This window comes from Egretta garzetta, unplaced genomic scaffold, assembly GCF_000687185.1.
Source record: "Egretta garzetta isolate BGI_Z169 unplaced genomic scaffold, ASM68718v1 scaffold343, whole genome shotgun sequence".
Classification (NCBI taxonomy): domain Eukaryota; kingdom Metazoa; phylum Chordata; class Aves; order Pelecaniformes; family Ardeidae; genus Egretta; species Egretta garzetta.
This window is the reverse complement of record NW_009259038.1, coordinates 849,206-863,678: the sequence shown is the minus strand read 5'-3', so window position 1 is coordinate 863,678 and position 14,473 is coordinate 849,206. Positions and strand designations below refer to the sequence as shown.

General features: G+C 49.0%; 2 protein-coding genes across 3 annotated transcripts in view; one reads left to right on the top strand and one right to left on the bottom strand.

Moving 5' to 3' along the window:
• The window catches only part of SMARCB1 (SWI/SNF related, matrix associated, actin dependent regulator of chromatin, subfamily b, member 1), a 12,500-nt gene extending 5,536 nt beyond the window's left edge, over positions 1–6,964 (top strand). For both annotated transcript variants that reach the window (XM_035890466.1, XM_009634898.2), the window contains 4 exons: positions 327–493; positions 939–1,129; positions 5,505–5,636; positions 6,581–6,964. In XM_035890466.1, coding sequence (XP_035746359.1) covers positions 327–493; positions 939–1,129; positions 5,505–5,636; positions 6,581–6,620 — 530 coding nt within the window. In that variant the 3' untranslated portion in view covers positions 6,621–6,964. The remainder of the gene's footprint in view (positions 1–326; positions 494–938; positions 1,130–5,504; positions 5,637–6,580) is intronic.
• A 2,292-nt stretch (positions 6,965–9,256) lies between these two features.
• LOC104122750 (derlin-2) lies at positions 9,257–14,472 on the bottom strand (the record flags this gene model as incomplete). Its single annotated transcript, XM_035890473.1, has 6 exons — positions 9,257–10,127; positions 10,661–10,751; positions 11,239–11,434; positions 12,917–13,010; positions 13,516–13,589; positions 14,389–14,472. Coding segments are annotated over 6 exons (654 nt in total), but the record flags the coding sequence as incomplete, so codon positions are not given.
• Position 14,473: the final 1 nt, after the last annotated feature.

The window sequence follows — 14,473 nt, the reverse complement described above, 5'->3', positions numbered from 1 at the left end:
AGTTTAACTGGCCTGTTCTCCTGACCCAGTTCATCAGCTCAGCAGCCCAAGACTATTCTGTTAGCTGAGGTACCTTAAATACAGAACAGTTCATGTATACAGCTCCTTTATGTATGTGGGTTATTAGACCGTAGCTACGCTGTAAGTCCCTGTGTCAGTGTGCACATCCTTAGAAACCTGAAACAAAACACCCTTTTAAAAGCAAAAGGTGATGCATTTGGGATTCCCCTTGTCATGCCGTGGGATTAATTTTGTGTATTCTGTAAGTGGCAGACATTGATTTCTAAGAAAGTTAACAGTGTCTGTTCATTCTCGTTCTGTATCAGAAAAGCTAATGACCCCAGAAATGTTCTCTGAGATCCTTTGCGATGACCTGGATTTGAATCCTCTGACCTTTGTCCCTGCTATTGCCTCTGCCATCCGACAACAGATCGAGTCGTACCCAACTGACAGTATCCTGGAAGATCAGTCAGACCAACGAGTTATTATTAAGGTAAAACAGGAAGGTAGTAGAACAAGAGTGGAACCATTTGGGTTTCTCTGGTTATGTTACGCGGGAGGAAGAGTACAAAGGCTTCCCTCAGAGCGAAGGAGCTCTTAATTCCAGTCCTGCCTCCAGATTGTATTTTGTCCTTTGTATTGAGAACACAACCAAGGTGGCGGATTACTACACATTCATGTGCCAGCCCCTGAGATAATGAAATAGTTCAGTAAAAGCACTGTTGAGTCCTTTTGGAAGAACTGAACCTTGGTGAGCAAAGCAGAGTTGTCTTCACACTACTGGAATTAAGAATTCAGTTAAGGAGCTCTGCAGATGCAATGAACTAGGAGTTACCTCTCTGCTTCTCTTCTCCAGCCTCTGCCTCCTCAGTTAAATTACCTTTGACAAACTATTGTGAGAATGGAAACAAATGACCTGTTTCTTCCCTTGTCTCCAGCTAAACATCCACGTAGGGAACATCTCCCTTGTAGACCAGTTTGAATGGGACATGTCAGAGAAGGAGAATTCACCGGAGAAGTTTGCCTTGAAGCTGTGCTCAGAGCTTGGTCTCGGTGGGGAGTTTGTCACTACCATTGCGTACAGCATCCGGGGACAGCTGAGTTGGCATCAGAAGACGTATGCCTTCAGGTACAGAACTGCCATCTTCCTCGTGTGGGTATGGGCGTGCGTTCGTACTTTGGGGGCATTAGCGTCAGTGAATCCTGGAACAGCTGACCTGGTGCAGAAAGTTTCATTTGAAATTGGTCCTGAGGGCTTGCACCCATTCTGTCCTCCTAACATTTTTTGTGCCTGTGCTGAAGGATCTTTTCCTGTTGGGTGGAATACATTTCAGGACCAAATATTGATGAAATGTCAGCTTTTACTGCAGAATGAAAGGCTGTTGTAATTAACAGTGACTGAATACCTTGTGTCCCCCTCTTCTAATGTGTGCTAATGATGAGCCCTGGCTACACTTCTGTTTTGTCAGCTTTGTGTGACTTGGGCCATCCACTGTCTCAAGCTTTTGTTTCAAACTAAGACTGATTGAAACCGTAGCTCTCTACTCTGGCTGATGTTAAAGTTGGCTTGATCATAGGCCCTTCTCACAGCTGGAATGCAGCAGTGTCAGGTTTGATTAGTCAGCTTTGTAACTTGTCTCCTAATGATAATGGTTTCCAGTTGTGCCGTGCGGTGTTCTGTGGCAAGTTACTGTACTGATGTTATCCTCGGCACAGTGCTGAGTCTGCAGGCTGGAAGTATCCCTTAATGTGTGCTGGGAGGTTTTTTGACCTCAGGTCATGGAGACAGTTGAGGAAGTTTGAGAGTTCAGCAAATGATGTATTTGCCGAAGTGAGGGAATGGTGCTGTTGACACCAGTTTTGCAGAGGTCAGCTCAAGGAAGCAGGATGACCTACCTGGGCAGCACAGGGAAATGTGCCCAGCCCCGTCCTGCCTCAGGCAGAGGACAGTGAGTAGTTGGTGTGAGGGTTAAGTGAGGAGGAGCTGGAGGCTATGGGGCAGCTGGCTGCTGCTGTGAGCTCTACTCCGTGAGCTCTACTCCTTCCTCCTCCATCCGAATGTTTCTTGACTGCACAACCTTCTGTGGAAAATGGCTACTGAACTGCTCTGGACCAGTTGCTCTTCCACTAGGCTCACTCTGCTTCCTCTGGAGGTTATTTTTATCCTGAAAATCTTCCACAGCAACTACTTGGTTCTAAAATGATCCCCAGAGTGGTTCATATCAGAAAATGGAAAGGGACTGTTTACAGCATGGGAATTAAACTCTTACTGAAACTGCTAGATTGTGTGTCCACCCTGCTGATGTCCCGGTTCCTCACGGAGGTGAGGAGGTGACTTCTACCTTTCCATCCATGACAGCTGACTGATACTTGCAGATCTGGTGTGTGACCACGTTGAATTGTAACAGCAGAACAGTGGGTGTGCGTTTCTGAGACATGATGGGAACTTGAAGGGCAGTAGATGGGAATGTGATGCCTGTAACACTGTCTTTCCTTCCCTGCTGCTGGATACGTTATAACGACAACAGAAGTGAGCTAGCACTGCCTGCGCTGTAGCCTCCAGTAACAGAGAACGAAAGCGTCCCCACTGGTAGATGCAGACCTTGGGGCCAATGTGAAGCAAACTTTATCTGTAGCTTAAGCTAGCTATGGCAAGGAGCAAGTTCATTTCTGGAAGGCTTAGTAGGACGACTTGTTGCCTGAGCATTCCCAGGAATTTGAGCTTTCTTCTTCAGTAGAGAGGTGTCCCTGTTCACACCACACTGGCCAGGAAGCCGTCTTTTCTACTGGCAATTTATTTACCTTCCTAGTTAATTTACTTAGACAACTTTTCGGCATACTGCCTCCCAGCCCACAGGGCATTTGTTCTTAACTCTTGTCACTTGGTACATCAGAGGCAGGCGTTGTCCGCATTAATGGACACTAAATGTTTTCCCTCCCTGTGCTTCTCTCTGTATTACAGATATCCGAGTTAAGAAACTAATCCATGTACAATTTAACTGTTGTGAGGGGGGTTCATTTCTCCCTTTGCTTCCTATCAGTCTCTGTAACTTGCTGCAAGTAAAGTTTTAGTCCATGCTGCCCAGGCTCTCTCAGATAGATCATGTTAATGCCAACTTCACGCTAGTCTTTCTAAAAACATAGCTGGCTGTGGTTACTAAAGAGTGCTTCCTTTTGGGGATGGTTCAGAGAGGGAGATTTCAGGCCTTCTAGACTGTGGCAATATTGCAGGGGGGGAGAATAAAAAAACTAGGAAAGGAATCCCAACACAACAAAGTACCTAGACATGAGCTGTTCAGGGAGGAAAAAAACATCTAATTTAAACCTTGTTTTGTGTCATAGTACAAACATGTCCTCCTCTTCCCTTTTTTCTTCCAGCAAATGAGTACTTTTGAAACCTTACAGTGATTAATGATATTTGGGTTCTGTGGTTGGTTAGTTCCTGAATTCCCAAACCACAGGAGTGGTGGTTGCTCCAAAGTCATTCCACTGATGTAAGGAAAGGGTCTGCTTTAGATGTATCAAAAGAAACTTAATATCTCGAGGGACCGGGGGATTGAGCAGTCATGTGCCTCTTGATCATCTGAGGGAGAGGTGAAACTGTCTCCTAGTTGACGAAAGCCAGGACAGTTCTTTCAGCTGGCCTGCTCTGTACAAAACAAGGAGGGCCGGAAAGCCCCATGGAAGGGGCAGGACTAGAAGCAGACAGGTAACTGATGCTTGTGGGATTTTCAGGGGGACAGCGTGTACCTCGGTACCGAGTGTTCCTAGTGTCGGCATGCAGGGCTTCATAGCCAGAGTTTTGCTTTCAAGACCTGAATGATGGCACGGGTTCTCTCCCACACCAAACCACGTGCCAGAAGAGTTACCCTTTCCGCAAGAAGACGTTTCCCTGCCCTGTTGGCATGACCATCATGCTACTGCCTGAGGCCTGGACCCTAGCAGAGGGGAGGGCCTTGCTCTACTGGGAATCCTGCAGCTGACACGCATTTCAGTCATTCTGCCAGCGGCACCATCCTCTTGATCAAAAAATAACAGGGGAGGGGGAGCTGTCTTACTTTGGAGGTTGGGAGATGAGGATTTTTTCAGTCTATCTCTGATTCTATGCTATAGAAGTGTGGTATCTGCGCTGGCTTGCAATTAAGTAATGCACAAAGGGTGGCTTTCCAACCCCCATTTAATTCTAGCGGGTGCTCAGTGTGAAGCATGGTAAATGAGATAAGAGACCACGCTATCAAGTCAAAAAAGCCAGCTAAGATGTAGCATTTAGTCTGGAATGTGTAGCAGTCTGGGGCTAAGATGAAATTCTTTGTTCTGTGTGTTGCTTAGTGGACGTCAGCAATGCTGGAAGTAGATTTGATTAAAGCTTCCTCCCAGAATCAGATACCAAAGGCCCTGGATTAATTTTTCATTGTAGCATTACTTTGAAGACTTGTTATTCTAGATTAATAGAGCTTTGATGCAGATGTCGTCTGTTCCCATGGCAATTAGCATTTGAATTCCTTCCTGGGGGAGGGAGGGGGTTGCCCACAAGCGCTGAAATCCTGTGCAGGGAGGCATGTCCCTGGGGAGGGGGCCGGCTGCATGTCCACACCTGCCAGAGGGCTCCTCTCACACACTTGGTAAAGCTCGGGCTGAGCTGCTTTCTAGAATTCAAAGCAAACATTTACATTCTGAGGCTCCTCTGTATTTATGCTGGGCTTCCAGCTCCACTGTCAATATTTGGGAAGCTGCTCCTGGTCAGTTCCTGTTGACATTTACTGAAAAGTGGCTAGTGAAGCAGTAAATATTTTTGTGCATGTGATAATACAGCTGGTCAGGGCAGGGAGATCTCAGAGGAGCAGATCTTGTGATCTCGGACAGAGCCTGGCATTTCAGTACTTGTGGAGGGAGTAGCCACAGCCTCTGGTTGCAACAGCAGGTTCTAAAAGATGACCTTTTCCATGGCAGTTGGGAGAGCAGGGTTGTTCCACTCCCAGAAAGCCAGCCTTTTGCCAGGGAAGAGCTGCCGGAGGTGCGCTAGGCAAACTACAGCTAGGAAGTCAAGAGCTGCAGAAGGGCAAAGCTGGACGAAGAGTCCTGTTAGCAGGCCCTGCTCAGCTGCTGCTTGGGGAGAAGTGCTCCCAGCACTAATAAACTGGTATGAACTTTGCATGTGCTTATTTGGGTTTGAACGCTGTCAGCCAGTTCATAACAGCCTTTGCGGGAGGGAACTGCATCAGCCGCGGGTGCTTTGAGAACCCCTTCCCTGGTGGTGAAAGGAGATGGTCGTAGCTGGTCTCCCAGAACCTTCAGGCTCCACGAGACTCAAGGGCTCCATCAGCCCCTGGGGTACTTCTGGGAACCAGACTGTACTAAGCAGGGCTGAGGCCGAATGCTTACACCTGAAACGCTGTAAATGATGCTCCTTTGTCCTTCTGCCTTGCACCTGAGCTGGTAAGCCAGAGGAGCGCTCTGGGACCACTGATAAATGTTGCTTTGTTGCCTTCTGCCGTGCCTTGCAGCGAGAACCCTCTGCCGACGGTGGAAATTGCCATTCGCAACACGGGGGATGCTGACCAGTGGTGCCCTCTTCTGGAAACCCTCACAGATGCCGAGATGGAGAAGAAGATCAGAGACCAGGACAGAAATACAAGGTGCTGCCACTCATTCAGACAGTTCTCATTCTGGCCTGTCTTGAAGGCAGACATTAAAAGCTTTGATGTTTGTCTTTTTCTGCTGAGAGCCAACTGGCTGGATTTCAAACTTGCATACCACAACAGAAACTCATATCCCTTTAGCTTCAGGATATTAAACTATTATCACCTTGCTCCACAAACATTTAGATCTGTACTTTAACCACCTCCTGTTCGAAGCACACTTTTTTTTTTCCCCCCCTTTTTTTCTTTTCCCTGGGCTCTGCTTGTGCAGGGGGATTTGTTTCTATAAGGCGGCATTCATCAAAAGTATTGGGAGTTCCGTGCAGGGTCACACTACCTAGAACCTGTCATGAGGCTTGCTTTTATGAAGGGTAAAGTGCTGTTTGATGTAGGAACGGGCAAGCTCCCAGCTCGAGCCTGACTGATGCCGGCCTGTTAGCCAGCACGGGAGCACTGCTTCACTTCCAGGAGGAGCTCTGTCCGTCAGAGACCCAGCTGAGCAGCATTTGATGAGCAAGTAGGGAGCACTTGCTCCTTCTTGGTGAAAATGCTCCTGGCAGGTATAAATGAACTGCTAGAACCTCCAAAAGATACATTGTGGAAACAGTAAATCTGCTGGCTCAGCTCTTTCCCAGGATTTTTTTTTTTTCACTGCTGATGAACAGATTTGTAATTATTCTGCTTTTCAGCTCTGGCTGGCTGAATAGTTTTCAGTCGTGATCAGTTCAATCCAAGCGGATGAGCAAAAGTGCCTGAAAAGCTGTTACTGAAAATAGTGTCTTAGCCTTAGCGACAGGGGCACTCTCCGGTGATCCAAGGATGCGATAAACCTCTCTACAGCGTTCACAAAGCTGTGGCAGCCTCCCCAAAAGTGTTGGTTTTACTAAGACTCCACATGACTGTAACACAGCACTTACTGTACCTCTTTCTCTCTCTCCTAGGCGCATGAGGCGTTTGGCCAATACTGCTCCAGCCTGGTAACCTTCCTGTTGTGACACTGGTGCTCTTCCTACAGACTTTATCCCTACTCCTCTCCCCTGATGGATCTAGGATTGGCAGGGGTCTTTCTGTCCCTGAAGCGGACACACATTCCACTTGCCAAGAGTTCCCAGTACTGCTGACTTCTGCCCCATCCCCTCCACCTAAATGCCACGTACCAAGAACGCTGCATTAGCACGTGCTCTAGCTGAGACCCGTGGCAGCTGTTGGAGCCCTTCTATACCTGTGTGTGGACAGTGTAAAGATTCTTTTGTATAGGTGCAACACGCACTGTTAGGACAACTTTTTAAATAAAAGGAATGCATATGACTTAGGTTGAGTTCAGTAAGTTTGAATGAATAATGAGTCTCACAATTGTTTTGTGCTGTTTTGGTAACTGAGCAGTCCCAGGGCCTAAAATCAATGCTTTTGAGTATAATGCTGAACCCTCACATGCATGCAGTTTTCCTGAAGCATGGTGGGAACTGCAGGCTTTACTTAAACAAATAAAACAGCCCAAAACCTTTTGTTCCAGGGGAAAGTGAGAATGAGACTTAAAAATAGAAGCAACAAACAACTGTCTAAAGGACAGGGCTGTTACCATACTTGGTGCGGTCTGTAATGAACCCAGTGAGGTGTTCAGCTGGCTCGCTTGACAAGGGCAGAACAGTTGAACTGAAGTCACAAACTTCACATTAATTTTGGTTAGATGTCAGCCTGGTGTGTGAAGACTGCATCTGGAAAACAACAGCCTCTGAACTGGTACAAAAGCTGAAGCATGCAGTGGCTGGGACTGCAGCTTCCCTCCAGCAAGTGGCTTTGCTGTGGTCATTGTCAGCCCACCGGTTACAGAGCACCCAAAGCAAAGCACTGCAGTGTCAGGATTCTACAGCTCTAGAAGGAACCTGTCTTGCCCTGGGGAGTTTAAAAACAGAAAGCCCATTGAAGTGAGATTAAAAAAAAATTAAGCTAGCTTAAAAAACTAATCAGAATCAACCTTGTCATTGAAGTACACCAGCTCTTTGCTAAAGTTCCTGCCATTCACTGCCAGAAAAGGACAAGTGTTGCAGGCAGGGTGGATTTAGCTGGCAGCTGAACAGTTATGTTCGGGCCTTTATTGTTAAGTCACTAAGTTTTACGATCCTTGCTGATCCACCCACACTGCTAGCACAGGCAAAAAAACCACTTTCCGGCCTTCATTTATCATGTTTAGACTTGAGTAATAGCAGAGCCAGTTCTGATTCCTGGGTGGGAGGGAACTTTTTCCAGATGTTAGTCCGCAGAAACCAAAAACTTGCAATTCTAGCAATAATATTATTGCAGCCTTATCCTAGGCCCCTGTGCCAGAGCTGTACTCTATCCATTATTCCTTATTAGAGAGGCTGGAAGTTTATTTCAGCAAGACAAGACCAGGGACTCCTGCTGCATCGTGGCCTCCCACATAGAATGCATATTTTTGCCTCGCAGATCCAAGAACTCCAACTCTTCCCGAGAGCACTTCAGCCTCTCTTCATCATGATCAGGTACTTCCGCCAGCAGCCTCTTCTGGGAATTTGACCAAAAGAAGCATGATACTACTGTAGCCTTAAACCAGCATCTGCAGGGCACATTTTTAATTGCTTTGAAGCTTGTGGTTACCTAATCCTAAAGTTCACAACAAGGTATGGACACCCAAGGCCTGCAGCTTCTGTAGCAGTTTACAAGTACCTCCCTCTGCTTCCCAAGCTCCAGAGGCTGTAGGAATTGTCCTTCCAAGCAGCCAGGGGCAAGGCAGGACAGCCCAGGGGGCCAAGCCCCAGAACAATAAGTTGAGCCAGCTTTCTCCATGTGTTAGGACCACGAGGAAGCAGCTTGCTTGCTCTATCACCACAACTCCTTAGGTTAACCTAGTACCGGAGCTGAAAGCGTAGCCCAGCTTTTGCATTTCAGAGTCCCATCTCCAAAGCATTTAAAAGAGAACGCCTGCAGACTTTAAAGACAAACTCTTCCCAGGCATTGAAGTGCTAGTTCGGTGTTACTGGGTCACAAGCAGAGCATGTGGCAAGTACCTGCTGAGTCTGAGGCCACTTAGCCCTCAGTACCACTGCATCTTCTAGAAGAAGGTCACCACCTGTACAGTTCTTTCATCCTCTTCCTGGAGCGAAACAAAAGTGCAGCTAAATAGCTTGTTCAAATGAAGTCTGATTTTTCATTAGAAAGGTTTTTCCATGGGAAGCCCAGAGAGGAGGGGGGAGCTGTGGTTCAATCTTCCTTTGCCACAAGGCTTCTATATCATTCCTCTTAATTGGATGCTGGTTACTCACATTTCTCCTTAGTTTTAGCAGTGGTTTGCAAGCTTGTTTAGCTGAGCAGACAGCAACATTACCAGATGAGCTAGCTCTCCTGAGATCAATGATTGACAATTTACTCCAAAGGCTTTGAGGTCTATGTTACTGCATTAGCAAGAATAATCAAATCCATTTAGTACAGCTGTTCATGGTAGGGATTAGCTTGTTTAGTTTTCCCCTAAAATTCAGATGTTTAAGTTTCAGGACTAAAAACATTCAACAAGAGTGGAATTACACTGCATACACAGGCAGCCTTTATTACTAGTGTCAAGTGCTACTTCCAGTCACTGCCTGGCTCAAGTGTCCAGCTCTGTCCCCTGTCCTTTCCCAGGTATCCCTTTCTCCAACTAGACACCCCCACATCCCCTGCGTTCTGTCAGCAGGACTGGGGAGCATGAGAAGAGAGGAAGAACATCTTCCAGCAAGCCTGAACTTTGCTTTGCCCACCGAAAAAAGAAAAGCTCAAGCAAGCAACCTGGCAGTTTTGAGCAAAGTCTTGATGAGTAATGATGAATTGCTGCCTCTGCCCTGTCAGAAATGGAGACACAACTGAAAAATAAAAGACTTTAATGTAAAGACTCTTTGGAAACAACAACCAAAAGAGGAGTGGGGGACTTAGAGGAAAGGAAGAGACCGAGCTGCATTCTACCATGGTAGAGTTGGGAGTACTATGTCACTGAAAGCCCACAAAGATGCCTCACAACAGTGAGAGCCAGGAGCACTGGTCTTTGTACAGGGGGCAAGAGTGACCTGGCACACAGCAAGCCGTCAACAGCAAGAGGAGTAACTGGTTTAACACCCCGTTTGATGCTTATTCCCCACTGGGTAACTGAGGAGCCATCGCAGCTTCCAGTCCGTGTCCCTAGAACACCCCCACAGGCATTCACCAGTTCTTATGTACAAAGCCCTGTGGAACCACTTGGTACAAGGGGAAGATGGGTTACCCATACAAACAGTGAAACATTACACATCAGAATGGCAACTGGTGTTATTCCAGTAGGATCGCTGGGCCACAGCACAAGTCCAGCCGGAACAGAGGAATCTGGCCACATGGAGAAGTCCCCTGTGTTACTGTGGATGCTGCTGCTGGTTCTGGTCTTGGTCTCCAGGTTGGTTTTCTAGACGATCCTCAGGGAGAGGGTTATAGTTGGGATCCTCTTCAGGCGTGTCAAATACCATCTTCCTGGCAAGGGACATGCCCATCCCACCAAGCAGGCAGGTTAGGAAAGTGAGTGAGGACAAAGCCCCCAGCCCTCCTAGGAACACCCTACCCCTTCACAGGGCTCGGCTGCACGCCACAGCTGCCCGCCTGTTGCAGCAGCACTAACTGTTCTTTTGCTCAGCTCTAGGTCAGCTTTGATCCTCAGCATGAAGAACAGCTTATTCTGCTTTCTTAAACTACAGAAATACATCAGAAAAAAATCCTACCTGCATCTAGCATTTCCACAAGCAGCAAGAACACTCCAGTTCAACTAGCAAAGCTTAAGGTACCAGCAACTGCTTTATGGACCCTGCATACATATGTATATGATGTGCAAAGTGCCAGTGCTTTCTGCAGCAGAGGCATAAACTGAGGTATCAAACAAATTGAGCTGAGGTGCTACCAGCATGCAGTTGTGTCCTATGGTCACCCCACGCTGTCACATACCACTGTTTGCTATGAAAGTGACCCAGGTTGGAAAGCAGCAAAGCCCAGAAAGGATCAGCTTTACTTACAGGAAGCCAGGGGTTAACAGCAACTTCTTTCCTCCAGGCTGGTTAGGGAAAACATCTTCCAAGAAGTAATAGATGTGACCCACTGCAATCCCTGGGGAGAGAGGTCACCAAGGTCAGGCCCAGCTATGACTCCTTTGCCAGCTGAACCAGAGCTGCTGGGAGGTTAAGCAGGTTAAAGCTCCAAGAACCCCTCAGCTGTGTACCCATGCCCCAGCTCCCACCAGAACCACCTCTGCTGCAGCGCTGGGGGGCCAGGCTGTTTGCTGCTATCAGTGCACAAGCAGGCAGGGAGCCCATCAGCCTGAAGGCAGCACCAGGCACCCAGGAGATGAGACACAGTGCAAGTGTCACCCAACTTCTGCCCCTGGGGAAGACACAGCAAAATGCAGGTCACAAGCAAGAGCTCAGGCACAAGACTGGCCACCCAGCAACCTCAGCCAGCTCACTTTAGGAAACCCACCATCTTAAGTAAGATGAAACCAAGGGACAGTGCAAGTGCTCCAGTAGCATCTATGAGATTAGAGCACACTGTGGCTGCAAAGGGCCCTTGTTCCCAGCACCTGCCAACTTAGACATACCCAGTAAGTCGATGATGATGGAGTTGCCCAGGAGCAGAGAGAATCCCATCAGGACCCAGGGCAAGAAGGGGGCCTGGAAGTTAAGCAGCCCAAAGAAGTTCATGCGGATATAAGGGTTCCTGCGACTCCACACGTACACCAGCATGATGGTGAAAGCCTGGCCCAGAAAAAATAGGCTGGCAAAGAGTCCAAATAGCTAGGAACTACCGAGTCAAGGAAAAACCTACCCACCTCATGCACCCCCTCCAGGCAGCACAGGCTGCCTTGTGGCTAGGAAATCCAGAACTGCAGGCAGCTGATCACAGCATGCAAGGCATTGCCCATGTCACCAAACCCCTCCTGGGCTGGCTGAGATGTACTGACCCCCACCCCTCCAACCACATTTCCCTCCCTTCCACCCCACAACAAGACACTATGGAGTGGCATGTACAGGTTGCTCATTCCTTAAGCTGCTATCTACAACCAGCAGAGACCAAGGAGCTCATAGTCACCTCTACAAAGTGACCATTAAAAGTGACCTTCAGAGAAGGGCCTTCACATTCTTACAGCTCCTGGGACACATGGCACATCTTAACAAGTATCTCACATCCAGTATCTGCCTTCTACAGAAGAACTTCAGCAGTGATAGGGCTCTTGCCATTCACAGCCCTCTTCTTCAGGGCACAAAGAGACAGCCAGAGGCAAAAAAAAAAATCCCCTGCCCTTGTTGTAGTTGACCTCCAAATTCACCTACAGCCAAGCACGTGGCTGCTGCAGACACCCGGACCCTGACTAGCCAAACATCTGAGGATGGCAGACCATGGATGTGAGAGTTCTCACAGCTTCATGCAGAAGTCTATGGGGAGAGCAGTGCTCTGAGCCATCTGCATAAGACAGCAGCAAGACATTCAGAAAAGGTTTTGTGCTTGGGAGGGAGATATTTCTCCCCATCAGATTTTGTCCCACAATAAAAGAACTTCTTAAGATGTGTGACAGTATCTCCAGCCACTGACAGGCTTCAAGGACAGAGTGCTGGGCTCATGCTGCCCAACATGCTGATGGCAGACAGTATACGGGCACCCCACTCCTTGTCCTTATGTCACATCATCTTCCCTTCAGCTTGCAGCCCCATGTCTGAAGGCAGCCCCACGCACTGCAGTGTGCTCCACCCACCAGAGCTCAGATCCAGTTGCCCTGCTGCAGCTGGACGCTTTCTCACAGAGCATGACAAGGGGCTTCCTTTCAGGCTGAGCTTCCTGAGCACACGTGTCCTCTTCTGCAATCAGGCAGCCCATCCCCTTGCCAGGTGCATCAGCACTTCTGCAGGCACCAACACAAGTACCAGCAGCTTTTCCTGTGTTCTGCTTCTGCTCTAAGCATACTGGGTGAGGCACAGGCCAGGAGACAAGGGTGGGTGAGAGTCGGGAGCACAAGCCGTGCCATACAGCCAGAAGTCACCCCTCTACCACATGCCCAGAGCTCTCCCAGGCCTCAGGAGCCTGGCAGAGCTGGGGCACAGCACAGCTCTCTGCCCCATGGCACCAAGGCGGGTCACAAGCCAGCTGTCCTGGTCAGCAGGCAGGTACCTGCTACAGACCACACAATACAGCCAGCACACGGAGTGCCAGCAGAGAAGCCCCACGCTATCCACAGCATCTCAGAAGACACCAGAGAGCCTCAGCCAACTCAAAAAGGATACTGTCATGAGAAACCCTCCAAAGAGGAACATGAAGACAAAGTCAGCCGTCCTTCCACGGAAGGAGCCTTCTTCTAGCATACGGCAGTACCTGTACCTGAGAGCAGGAGAGAAGGGAGGGGTTACAGTATAGGAAATTAACAGCTGGCCACCCCGTGTCCCCACAGCATGACTTTATGGGGAATAAACCAGCTGCAAGCTGTTTCATCACAGGAAGCTGCCAGCCAGGTGTCCAAGCCCCAGAGCAGAACAGCACAAACTTCAGCTCACACCACTGACCCCAGGGAAAGAAAGAGGCATCTGCTGTGCTTCAGCCAGGGCTCACCCCAGGAGCAGGCACTGCTCCCCAATGTGAGCCACAGCAGCACTGCCAGCTTCTTCAGCCTTTTGGCAGGGGCTGCCCTGCAGCAAGTAGAAATGGAGGCACAGGAGATGGCCACAGTTGTGAGGGGAATGGCTTCAATTCAGACCAAAAGAGCCAAGGGAAGAATCCACAGCCCTAGACTGCTGCCAATACAAGTCAGCCTGGGGAGGAAGGTGGACGGGGGAATCACGCCTAAGCCAAAAAGGGAGCAGAGAGTTTCACTGAGACCAAAGGATACAGAAATATCATGTTGAAAAAGAAACTGAATCCCAGGGGCCCAAAAAAGAGGAAGTTGGTGATCAGCCTCCATATCTGAAAGAGAAGAGAGAGGAGAGAGAAAAGGAGGCGGGCAGACAGGTCTCTCCCCATCACACATACATCAGCCCATCACCGCATCCACTGGGGACACCCAGTCACACACCCATCCACTCAGAACTACCCCTGGACACCAGACAGCTGCACCACCTTCACGTGGGACCCCCCTATATTGCCCACCTCAGTGTATCCTGCCCTTCCAGGTACAGGAGAGAAGATTTCAAACATTAGAACAGGCTGCCCAGGGAAGTGGTTGAGTCCCCGTCCCTGGGGGTATTTAAAAGCCAGGCAGACAAGGTGCTTAGGGACATGGTTTAGTGGTGGGATGGCAGGGTTAGGGTAACAGTTGGACTTGATGATCTTAAAGGTCTTTTCCAACCTAAACAATTCCATGATTTTATTTCTCTGCTTTTCTGGAAGGGACAAACAGCCACAATTCAGCACCCAGAGCCAGCGTAAGTGGCTGTTCAGTAAAGCCTTCCCCACCCAGCCAAACACTTCAGTGTCACAGACAGGGAAGAGATGGGGTTTGAGCACAGGACAACAGGAAATGCCAGGTTGGCATATGGCAGGGAAAGGCTGGAAGAAGCAACCTCCATCCTGGTGCCTGTCACAAGGGGGGCCACCATGCTGGCAACCCACCTCCTGCCAAGCAGCACGGGGCAGAGCAGTGGGAAGAAGCTCCCGGGATCACACAGCGCTCCCTGACCGCCCCAGGGAGCAGGAAGCCCAGGGCCCAGCCTGTCACACCCACCCCTGGCCAGGAAGGGGCCCCAAAACCCGGGCAAGGCCTCACCTGGAACTTCCTGAAGATGAGGTCTGGGTTGAAGTACAGCTGGAAGGGGGTGATGAACTCCAGCTGCTGTGAGAGACAGGCAGAG